At 40.5% G+C, this 12,538-nt stretch overlaps 1 protein-coding gene across 1 annotated transcript in view; it reads left to right on the forward strand.

Annotated features, from left to right (window-relative positions):
• The window catches only part of gbe1b (glucan (1,4-alpha-), branching enzyme 1b), a 255,845-nt gene that overhangs the window by 39,169 nt on the left and 204,138 nt on the right, over positions 1-12,538 (forward strand). Inside the window, exon 2 of the mRNA XM_033976749.2 lies at positions 7,277-7,446. Within this exon, the coding sequence (XP_033832640.1) occupies positions 7,277-7,446 (170 nt within the window). The remainder of the gene's footprint in view (positions 1-7,276; positions 7,447-12,538) is intronic.

Raw genomic sequence — 12,538 nt, forward strand, 5'->3', positions numbered from 1 at the left:
GGTCTTAGTCAGGACACGTGCTGCTGAATTTTGTAATAATTGTAGACCTGAAATCGCCTTTTTGGGAAGACCAGAGAGCAGGGCATTACAGTAGTCTATACGATTGGTGATAAAAGCATGCATCAGCGTCTCTGTGTTGGCCCGAGAGAGAATGGGACGGACTCTGGCTATGTTTTTCAAATGGTAAAAACCAATTTTTGTGATGTTTTTAATGTGTGGAATAAAAGTCAGCTCAGAGTCAAAAATAACGCCCAGGTTTCTTACTTGTGATGATGGATTAAAAGACTGTGACTGTAATTTGGGTAAAAGTTTCTCTCTCTGGGCCTCAGGACCGATGATTAAAACCTCAGTTTTGTCCTGGTTAAGCTGGAGGAAGTTTTCTGCCATCCAGGATTTGATGTCTAAAATACAGTTAAAAAGAGCATCCACTGGGCTGGTGTCATCAGGAGACATGGAGATGTAAAGCTGTGTATCATCTGCATAGCTGTGGAAGCTGATTCCATGTCTCCTGATGACATCACCAAGAGGGAGCATGTACAGGTTAAAAAGTATAGGACCTAAAATGGAACCCTGGGGCACACCACATGTGATTTTATGAACCTGAGAGGAGTAGGTGTCTAAGCTTACCATAAATGTTCTGTCTGTGAGGTAGGAAGTAAACCATTTGTGTACAGTACCAGAGAGGCCGACCAGGTGTTTGAGTCTGTTTAAAAGAATAGTGTGGTCTACTGTATCAAAGGCAGCGCTTAGATCCAGTAGAACCAACACTGTCACCTGTTTAGAATCATAATTTAGTCTAAAATCATTTAAAATCTTTGTCAAGGCTGTCTCTGTACTGTGGTTTACTCTAAAACCAGACTGACATTCTTCAAGAATGTTCTGTGTGTTTAAAAAATAATTAAGCTGGGTAAAAACAAGTTTTTCTAAAATTTTGCTTAAAAAGTGTAAGTGGTAAGTTAGACACTGGTCTGTAATTGTTAAAATCATTAAAATCTAAATTGCTCTTCTTCAGCAGGGGCCTCACCACTGCAGCTTTAAAGGCAGTGGGAAAGACCCCTGTCTGAAGAGAGTAGTTCATCATGTTTAAAAGCTCTAAAAGATTCATAAAATGACTTGAAGAACCGTGTTGGAATGGGGTCAACAAGACATGTGGTGGGTCTCACTGAGGAGAAAACTTCATCAAGCCTCTCAGCATTAACCAGGACAAAGCTGTCCAGTGTTTCCTCTGGTAAAGACAAACAATCAGATGTGTTAAAAACAGTGGTTTGGTTAGATAAAATGTCACATCTGATTTTGTTTATCTTTCCCATGAAGTGGTCTGCAAACTGCTCACAAAGGGAGTCAGTGGGAGGGAGTTTGGAGTTGTTAAGAACAGGGTTAGTGAGATGGTCGATAGTGGAGAAAAGAATTTTGGGGTTGTTTTTATTGTTTGTGATTAGTTTGGAGAAATATGAGTTTCTATTGTTTCTGATGGCGTTATTATATGTTTTTAGATGTTGGGTGTACATTTGAAAGTTAATTGTGATTTTGTTTTTCCTCCATTTTCTTTCTGCCCTTCTGCAGTTTCGTTTAAGTTGTTTTATTGATTCAGTTTTCCATGGTGCTGCAGGTTTGGGGGGGGCCTTGCTTAATTTAAGAGGAGCAACTGTATCTAAAGTGGATTGAAGTTTGCTGTTAAAATCATCAACAATAAAATCACAGGAGGCAGGTAAAACAATTGGAGGAGTGTTCTCTAAAATTTGAATAAAATTTGCAGCCACTTCAGGGGTAAGATGACGCTTCCTCACAGTTCTCACAGAGGTCTCCCGCTGAATAAAACCAGTGATATTAAAAAACACACAGAAATGATCTGACACAGCCAGGTCAACAACAGAGGACACACTCGCAGACAGGCCATAAGTGATGACCAAGTCCAGAGTGTGTCCTCTGTTGTGAGTTGGCTGTGTCACATGCTGGGTAAAATCCATGTAATTAAGAACATTTAAAAATTCCCTTGCAACAGGGTCTAAAATATCTACATGTAAATTAAAATCACCGGTTAAAATAATCATATTGTAAGAATTATGTAGAATTGATAAAAATTCCGAAAATTCATTGATAAAAATACTGCACTTTTTTGGTGGTCTGTAAATTGTTACTGCTCAAATTTGTGGGTTATTAAAAACAACTGCGTGGTATTCGAAACTCTTAAAATTATTAAATAAAATAGGTTTGGTGGCCAGAGTACTTGAACATATAGAAGCAGTGCCACCTCCCCTTTTACTACCCCTAATTGAAAAGGCATAGTTAAAATCAGAGGGGGAGGCCTCATTGAGAACAACCGGTCCATCTCCACCCAACCAAGTTTCCGTTAAAAAGAGACAGTCAAGTTTGTGGTCTAAAATTAAGTCATTGACAATAAAAGCTTTGTTCAGCAGAGAGCGGACATTTAAAAGTGCCATTTTTATTGTTGAAGGAGGATGAGTAGGAGGAATCTTTGATAAATTAATTTTGGTGAGCTGTGATAAATTATTGATGTTAACTGTACGATTGTAAGAGTTTTTGTGAATAGGCCGCTCTCTGCTGAAAATTACCGGGATATGGTGTGATGATTCTATTGATGGCGTGGACGATGGTGATGGGGTTTCTGAAGAAAACCGTCATGCAGATTCTATTGTGAGCTGTATGTTCTGGGAAAGAAGAAATGAACCATGGAGATTTGGATGAAGAAGGTCCTTTTTGAACAGTCCGGGTCTCTTGAAGAACAGAAGGAAATTGTCTATGTAGGGGATATGGTTGGTGGTGCAGAAGGATTTGAGCCAGATGTGAAGTTGTCTTAAGCGGCTGAATTTGATGTCTCCAAAGCGAGGTGGGGTGAGTGGGCCGGAGATTATGCATTTTTTATTTAGACTATGGATGGTGGAGATTAAGAAGTGGTCCTTAAGTGTTTCTGACTGCTGCAAACGGAGATCATTAGTTCCAACATGAATCACAACTGTGTTAACCGTGGGATGCTGACGTAGGATGTTGGGGGCGGAGTTTGTGATGTCCTGGACGAGGGCACCTGGGTGACAAGACGTGTAGCCATTTTTCACCCTCACGTGTCTGACCAAGGAGGAGCCCAGTATCAGAACGGAGGGACCTGAGGGACCTGGCCGCGGCGCTGAGGCTGGAGCCGCTGGTGGAGCCTGTGCTGGGTCTCTCTGTGGCGCCGTGGAAACACCCGCCGGAGCAGAGCTTTCACCTGGGTCACACCCGCTGGATGCGGCCGAGCCCTGCGTGCACCGAGAGGACGCGGCGCATACACCCGACTCACGGCGAGCAGTCTGGCCCGACGTGCGTGGGGACGCGGCCGCGGAGCCTCCGCTCAGGGCTGCTGGAGCGGCAGGTGGAGATGAGGGGCGCATCAGCGGAAAGTCAGTCAGAGAGCCCAGGAAAGGTGGTGATGAGCCCGTGCGCCACGCTCCAGGAGGTTTAGGAGCCGGGGTGAAGTGGATGCTACCAGGACGTGTCCGACAGCGGGCTGGAGGCTGCCGCTGAGGCTGTCCGGCCGTCAGCGGAGGAAACTCTTCCAAAGCCAGGACTGAGAATTTGTTACACAGGGCGATGTCAGCAGGAGAAGTGGGGCGCGAGAGTTGGCTGTCTCGCGCCCCGCCAACATTTCGGGACTCAGCTTTAATCCACGGGTCTTTGTGAAGTGGAGTGGAGCTCAGAACTTTGGGTCTAGCGCCTCGTTTAATCCAAGTATCGGTGTTTATGGTACCCGGAGACGACGAAGAAGGCTGAGACACAGAGGCATTGGTGGCATTGGTGGAGAAGCTAACCGTGTCCGCCAGCTGAGCACTGGTGGCGGTAGCCTGAGTCTTCCCCAGGATTACATCCATATCGCGCTCCTTTTGGATTTTAAACAAGGTGGTTACTTGTTGTTCCAGCTCGGCAACTTTTTGACTAAGTCCTGCGCAACTCTCACAGCTGGATGTGGAGGTAAGAGAAGGCATTGTAGCACCTGTAGCCTAGCCTTTGCTAGCTGCAATGTCTTAGGTTGATAAAAATGTTAAGAGTCCAAGCATCCACTGGTAAAAACAATAAAATCCAGTAAAAGGCCGATTAAAACAATAAAAACAAGCGAACTCCGGGATGTACTGGTTATAAATGACAAAAATTTACATAATTTACAACCGCGGTCCTTCAGCTCATGTACAAGTCGTCCGTGTACTGTCTGCAGAATTGCAGAATTGTCAGTCGTTGATACCAAGCTATGTAGATCAACAAGAAATTGTAATGCTCTTGTTAAAGCGCAATTATTAAAAGTCCTATATTACATAAAATGTACTTTTATGAGCTTTAAACCATGCTATAATGCTGGAATTGCGTTTTGTTTCATTCACACACGTTCGAGTAATCCTTTATTATTAGTCTACATCTCCAAAGCTCAAAATGTTCTGTTCCATACTGTGATGTCATGTAGTGGTAGTTTGCAATTTAACAGCACTGTTTACTTTTATTTCAGTAGACAGTGGCAGTTCCGGGGCAGAAATCATCCAAATCAATCTAATGAAAGTTTATGGGATTTAAAAAACACCTTGTGATGATATGTGATAATACAGGAAGCCCTCCAGAGTGCTGCCCTAGGTGTTTTGAGTTTCAGTGTCGCTAGCTCCTAGATAGATATAAGGCAGTGTCCACCAGTAATCTGACCAGAATTGAAGAAGTGGCTTGGATGAACAGCAGAACAGCAAAACATCTTCACCCCAACACATTTTGTCCAGGTGATACATTTTCTTTTTGTTTTGCGATGGATCAGACCTGAACGACTGAGTGATTACACACATATATTATACACACTGACTTTTCTGAGCTTTTAGCCACAGTGGTGCTCTCTCATCATTTGTTTACTCAAAGTTGTATTTTTTTATTTATTCATGTATGTTCAGTCAGTCTGAAATGCAGGACTATACAGGATTACTCAAACGATTTGTTTTCACCTACCCATTTCTATTATTAAACAGTTTTAAATCATCATTGCAGTTGATGGTTAACAGGATGCTAAGTGTTGTTCTACGTATGTTATAGTTCAGTATGAAATAGTGGAAAAAGCACATGTTGTCCTCCACACTAGCTCTTATAGCTCCAGTATTGATCATGTATAATTTTTGCAATATTGGGAAGTTTTCAATAGTTTTTGTCGTGGCATAAGGTTTGAGCTGTAGAGGTTCAAATAAGTAATTTATACTATGACTTATTAGGTAATAAGTATTGTTTGACAGCTTTAGGGTTATTTTGTCAATGGTGTAAAGTAGTTTTGATATTATTATTTTCAGTAGCAGTGTAGTGCACTTCAAAATGTGTTCTTATACCTTCCGTTATGCAGAACTAAGCAGATTAAAACCATTTCAATTCATTTCAACAATTAAGCCCTGAAAGTAACAACAATGCTATCACTACTTCTTTGCCTTAAGCTTTCACATTTGTTCAGTAGAGCTGGACCATATGGTATACTTATGGACTAGCTAGCTAAACTAATCCAACCCCCGATAGCCAGCCCATTCCCAGGCCAGAGAGAGTGCACTTCCACCACACAACTGCACCAGGAAGGCTCCAGCAGACTAGGGCTGTCAAAAGTATCAAAAATCTGATAAAGATGGTATTGAAACTACATACTCATTTGAGCAAGCATCAATACTAAAAAAGTCCCATTCACAGGACAGAAATGAACCTTTCCTGAATGTCTTGTATATCTAGAATGATCTTGAGCTCTGTCAGAAAACTATAAGATCACATAGACTAGTCTATGCTCACGGACCACTATGGAACCTACCTGAGGGATTACACGACTGAGGGATTACACAGACTTAATGCCACATGTTGAAAATCACACTATATTGTCTAAAAAAAAGAATGGCGTTTATTGTCATCGTGGTATGGGAATCAGTATTGAGTAACGACACTTTTCCTTGGTATCAAAATCGAGTTTGAGATGTTAGTATCGTGACGACACTACAGCAGACTCGGGCTCGAGCTCAGGGCAGATAAATAGCACAGGAAGTTAATCCATCCTGCACAGCTCTACTTATCGGACAGCCCCTTATCTCCAGGATATGCCCACAGTCATAGAGCCTTATGGGAATGAGCACCTCAGAGCCCAATACAAGGTGACCCAGTCCTCACCAGGAAATATGAAAGATATTTTTATTATATTTATTAGTTGCATTTGCTATTTAACTTATTGGTGTAATGATGTCTTCTCCAAGATGGCCAAGAGCCAGGAAATTGTTATTGTTGGTGTTATAATTTGCCATGAAATATTCAAAAGTTGAACCTGGTCATTTCTCATTTTGACTTGACCAAAGAAGTCACTGGATTACAACAAGAATCTGCATTTTAACCATATTCATTTTAGCTGCCCTCCCCCCATCTGTATTCAAAAATAGTGGCCAGTAGAATGTTGTGATTCATCCGACACCCTGTAATGGCTGTGTGTATGTAATGGCCTACAGCAGGACAATAAGGCTTGACATTGATATAATTGATGATATATCCCATATTAGTGCTAACTTGTTTCAGGCTTTTAAAGTTATCATTAAAAAAATCTGCTTCCACTCAAATCTTTCCTGTCAGTATTGTGGTTTTGAGCATCTGCAGTGCCAAGGTCAGTGTTGAAGCTAAAGGCAGTCCATATATCATGATTGATATGGTTTTGTCCAGCCCTAGTAAAGCCTATGGTAATGGCTTCATGCATCTGTCCTGTGGTGTGGCACAACTTTAAAGTTAAATGTAAAGAATTTTAAATGATTATTTCAAATCAACATTAAATTCAAGGTACAAGTTCTACACCAATGTTTTTTTGTAGCCATTTTTAACTTGTTTTCCTAATGACCTTTAGGACCTTGACTATAAATTAATGTTGATGTTTTCTTATTTAAACATGCATTATGTAACTTCATGGCGAAGGGTCTGCCACTTGTTTGTCTCTATGGAGATGTTGCTTTGCCTGGAATATTTTCCAGTATGGCATTACGCTTATCTATCTTCAAGGAGACAAGCATGTTACTCCAACAGGCCCAGTTACAGATCAGATCTGTGGAGAGGCGACACCACTCACTGCAAGAATGCCTGTTTTTCAAGTTATATTTGAAGCTCTGTACTTGACTACGTGCAAGATGGATACAGTGAACCCTTTCAGATGAAGCCATGGCATCTCCAGGAAGACAAACAGGCACTGAGGCAGCCACAAGAAAAGTTCCATAGTGGACCTTTAAATGACATTGGCATTTGACGTCCTCCCTGTGTGTTGCAGGTATGAGCTGTTCCAGAAGCATCTGCAGCTCTTGGAGGAGGCAGAGGGTGGCTTTGACCAGTTCACCCGCAGCTACCAGAACTTCGGTGTGCAGCGTCTGCCCGACAACAGCCTGTGGTTCAGGGAGTGGGCCCCTGCTGCAGAGGCCCTCTTTCTCACTGGAGACTTCAGTGAGTACAGTACATCAGTATATAACACGTCAGAACCTCAACTGCAACTGCTTAAAAATGGCAGTGTTCACAAGTGATGTAGATGAACAAGCCTGTACCCAACATTTCACAACATATTCAAGCAAAATTTGTCTTGCTGTATATATCGTATCAGCAGCTCTTTAGGTCAAAATAGGTCCACTGTACACACTGCATCTAATTGTAAAACATTTTATTGTCTGAAAATCGAGTGCATGTTAGCATGCTAGTTGTTGTTAGCTTTACCATCATAGCAAAACTTCACTGGTCTCACTGAGAGTAGTGAAAAGCGCTTAGAAATGTATAACTTCCAAATATACTTTTTAAAACGGACCCGTTGTGTTTTAGGTTTTTAAGACAGTAAAAATCAGGTACAGCACCGTAAAAGTTCAGATTAGTGTTTAGAAGTATTTTGAATAACATTTAATATTATTTGTTTTATTTTTCAATTAATCAATAAATTACAAAAAGCCTGTAAATATAAATCTACTTTTGACCCAGATGACGTGGTTCTGCTCGAGGCTATCCTTATGGATTAGTTATAGACACAAACGATTTTTTTTCAAAACATGAAACTTTGTCTTTTTACGGTCTTCTCCAGTCTCTATTCAGTGCAATTTATTTTGCACAGCCCAGTATCTCAACAAACTCCTCTCAGGGCTAGTTACAGAAGTGTTCCATTTGATAAGACAAAACTGTTCCAGCATTGAGCATCTACCCAACAACCCCACCTGTTCTGTCTCCCCTGCTCCTCACTGCAGACTTGAGCACGTACAGTCTCGCAGTATAAGTGTATGTGAGGGAGAGCCAGAGAGACACCGCCGGAGGGCACCTGTCAGCACCTGTCAGCAACTCAGCACCCTGCCCGCGCTCTCATGTCCACCTTGTCTCCCCACAGCTCTGCTGGGTTAAGAACTGCTGCTCCTACCTCTCCGCTGTACACTGTCAAAAGCAGATATAGGCCAGCAGAAAGGCTCCACTATGCCCTCAGTGTATTTTTAGGCATATGCTGTCATTGCCACTGTGCATAAAGTAGTGTTGCATAATACCAAGCTAAAAGACTCAGCTAAAACATTGACAATTAAAGGAGCCAAGGAAGTTTGTCGCATATAAAGGGTGACTCTGGCTGGGTGCTTTTTTCATCTAGGCTAGATCATATTTTTACGGTAATGTGAAACTTGTCAACTTATTGTGAGTGGAGTGGACAATGAGGGTCACTGAGGTACTATATGTGTTCCAGTGGGAACCAGCACTGCTACCTCCACATAAATTGTAATGTCATGTTGCAAACCCCAAAGTTGGGTTGGAGCCATGGAAGTATAATAAGATCTGGAAGATGAACCAAAGATATAATTATTATACTTACTGTAGTATTTGCTTCACTGGCCTGTGCACATTGGTACATGTGGCCAAATATTATTTTTTTCTTCTACATTACTTCCTGAATACTTGCCTAGCCCCCACCATGTGATGACAGAAATGTGTACCACGTGATCAGTTCTAACCAGTGGTGGCAATGGTGGCTAGAACAGGGCTAGCACGAGCTTGGGGCAGGGCAGTGATGGAATGTAACAAAGTAAAAGTAGTGCACTTAGTGCAAGTACAAATTTTAGGTATCTGTACTTTAAGTACATTTTTAAGTGGATATTTGTTACTTTTACTTCACTACATTTGAGAGCAGGTATTTGTACATTCTACTCTAACTGAACTGAAAAGTGAAAGTGTTTTTATTATTGTTTGAGACCTGCAGAAACGGCTGAGGGGTTTATTATTTTTGTAATGAAGTTTATAGTTGCAGACACAAATATGCAAATAAAAACAGAAAAACAATTGATTAAATTATTTCTACTGAAAAAAATTCAGCTTCTTTATGAAAAAATAGCTGCATTTGAAGCCTCAAAATATGCATTAAATACTTTTACTTTTTACTCTTTAAGTACATTTTTAAACAGGTACTTAAGTAAAAGTAACACATAAAAAAATCTACTTGAGTATTTTTTCTACTCCTGTATGTGCACTTTTACGTAAGTAACAAAATTGAGTACTTCTTCCACCACTGAAACAGGGCTAGGCTAAATCTTTTAAACCTAACTTAAAAGTTTTTGTTTTTTTTTTAATCCTCAAAGCGTCTAAAAGATCATGTTGTGAAAATACAGAAGAATCCCTTCAAAAGCCAACCTTTGTGAAAGCTGAAGGTCCCTGCCAGTCAAATTCAACAAGTTTGATTTCACAAACAATACATTGCGCTCTCTGGGAGAATTCTTTCTGGGCTCGAGCTCCCGGAACCTGCGGTACCTGGAGCGACCACTAAGCAAGCTCACCTGGATGGAGGAGGAAGGTCATACATAGTTCTGATTATAGATAAACCATAGATTACATTTTATTACAGTTGAATATTTTGTTTCATGGTGGTGTGAGAAATCTTCATCACAGGCTACATGGCGTATTCAGCCTGGTTTCAAGATGTTATGCTTTTTAGGTGTAAAATGGCATTGGAGTGAAATATGATTTATTTTGTTTTTATTTTTGGCACCTTTCTACATCCAATATAGAATATAAAAAAGTTTAAAAAAGGAACCATATTAGTTGCATTTATATCGGGTATTGTTTCTGAATATATATAATGTCAGAATACTGTTTCATGTTATGTAGATGCTGTTGATTGCGTGTGTATTTGTTAAACTAGAATAAAAATAAATACTGATGTCATTCATAGGGGTGACAAATGTGAGATCAAGACCTGTTCCTTCAGTGTATTTTCTACAGATGTCACTGTCTGGTCCCCACCTCCTTCCTCATTGCATCTCAGGCCAAACACGGGCAGAGCCATGTCACTTTTTTTTTTATTTCAGTCGGTCGTCAGAAATTTTAAATGTTTTTCAGTCCTCTGTGGGTTTCTTTTTTTAATTGCCCCTCGGAAGCAGCATGTTTTGATACCAACAGACTATCCTTATTTCTGATTGGTTAATCCACCTGTCAGTCAAACCCATTTGAACTCTGGGAGAGCAAACAAGTACCAAAACCACATGTCTTTACAAACTGTTGTATTCTTCACTGCCTGGGCAAAATAGGAAATACAGTGTTTCTATTGCTACATTTTTGTTAAGTTCAAACAAGATGCAAGCTCCATGGAGCCTTTGTAGTTTTGTAACGTAAGATATCTTCCTGTTCTCAGCAAAATTCCAGAAAATAGGAGCAGAACAGACACAACATCATCCAGCTCTGTTAAAAATATTGATTACACAGGGTAAACTTGCATACGCAGTTGAACGTGGCCATGTTTAATATTTTAATAGCTAGGTATTTCATCAGTGCCCTGCAAAAGTTGTTCGGAGAGTGCAACCTCTTGTGTTTGCACTGAAATCTGCTCCCTCCGCACCCAACCCGGGGAGTAATTTCAGGTTAATAGTTTTCAGAGCGTTCTTCCCAGTTAACGTGAGCACGGGCTATGTATTTTTTATCATCATCTAGAAGATTAAATGAGTGGCCCTCTCATCAGTCAAAGCGATATAGAGGAAAATGGGATGTCATTTCTCTCAAAGTGAATTGTTTTGTCGTCTTTATCCGAAGCATTAGCACACCCATATTTATGATTCATGTCAGTAGTTTTTAGTGCGCTCATCAGACGAACCATGTCTGAAACCAATCTAACGTGAAAAATGATTATGGAGAGGTGCAATCAGCAAAACAAGCCGCGCATTGACAGCTGGTGTATTGTGATAAAGGAAAGCAAATTATAATTGTTCTGCTTTCACTTGGGACCTAAGCAAAACTTTTATTTCAGTCCAAAAACAGAACTAAATGGAAATGCTTTAGTCTAACATTGAGCTTAGATGTTGCTTCAATAATTCATGGTGTTTTGTTGTGCAGTTTGGGGATTGTTGCGCAACTTTCTCTTTCTGTAAATGGTTTGTGTGCATTCTATTTCCTGTTGTATCAATCAATCAATCATTTTTTGAAAATACGAGAATAAATAAATATTGCACGGTGCTTACTGGGAGGACTCGTCAGAAAGGGTTTGCAGATCCTGTGTCAGGACAGTTTGAGGGGAGTAACAGCCCTCAGGACGAAAGAGACACAAATTTGATGAGACAGGGTTGGGCTAGCCATAATAAGTGAATCTGTAAATATTTCTGTATATTGAACATTGTTCTTTCATAACATTTTTGAATAAATGCATACATGTAATGGTGATAATGACCTATTATAATAGGTCTATAAAGACCTATTATTGCATTTTGGCATGAGACCTTGTCCCTTATCATTTGGAGGGCAAAAATATTAAGGAAAAAAATATTTTCTTGTAAAGGCCAATGTCACAGCAGCAGTCTTAAGACTTAAAGTGGGACACTAAATCAACATTTACTGTTCCCCTAGTCATTTTCTGGAAAATTGGGTACATTTGCAGCCTTAAAGCTTGGCCACTTCAAGTTCTATGTGACATCATGCATAATTGCAGGGCAGAGTTTGAAGAGGGGATACTTGTTTGACCAGTCATACTGTTCCTCATCCAAACCCTGGGGGGTGAGAGGGGTGACAGGTGTGAGAGAGGTGAGAGGGGTGAGACAGGTGAGAGAGTTCACTGTGACTTGATGGTAAAAAAGTAAATAACAACCCTTTTAATGAGGTTTGATGTGTCATCACAATATTTACCTCTTATAAAATATTAAATCCAATGTGTTTTGTTGACTGCTCCTTGTCTGTCAGTTTAAAAAGAAGATGACTTTGAAAGATTAGCTAACAGCTACATTTTGAGCAACTTTTTATCTCCCTTGGGAATAGTTTTGCCCTGGTATGATGTAACAATTTACCTTGCTAACATTATTATCTCTACCCAGGCACACACTCTGTAGGCAATTTCAGGCTCTGCCTCGCTAACCCGTGCCCAAACTTGAATGCATTATAACCCACTGGTGGGAATGGGGCTTTTGTTTATTCGAAGTTCCATTTTCTTGGTCCTTAGCTGTGTTTCCATGCACTTCCTCGTACCCCCATTCCCCTTTCCTTTTTAATTATCTTCCAGGACCTTGGGCATTCACTCAATTTCAACATTCAATTCTGTGGGAGATTACAT

Source organism: Periophthalmus magnuspinnatus, chromosome 13, assembly GCF_009829125.3.
Source record: "Periophthalmus magnuspinnatus isolate fPerMag1 chromosome 13, fPerMag1.2.pri, whole genome shotgun sequence".
Classification (NCBI taxonomy): domain Eukaryota; kingdom Metazoa; phylum Chordata; class Actinopteri; order Gobiiformes; family Gobiidae; genus Periophthalmus; species Periophthalmus magnuspinnatus.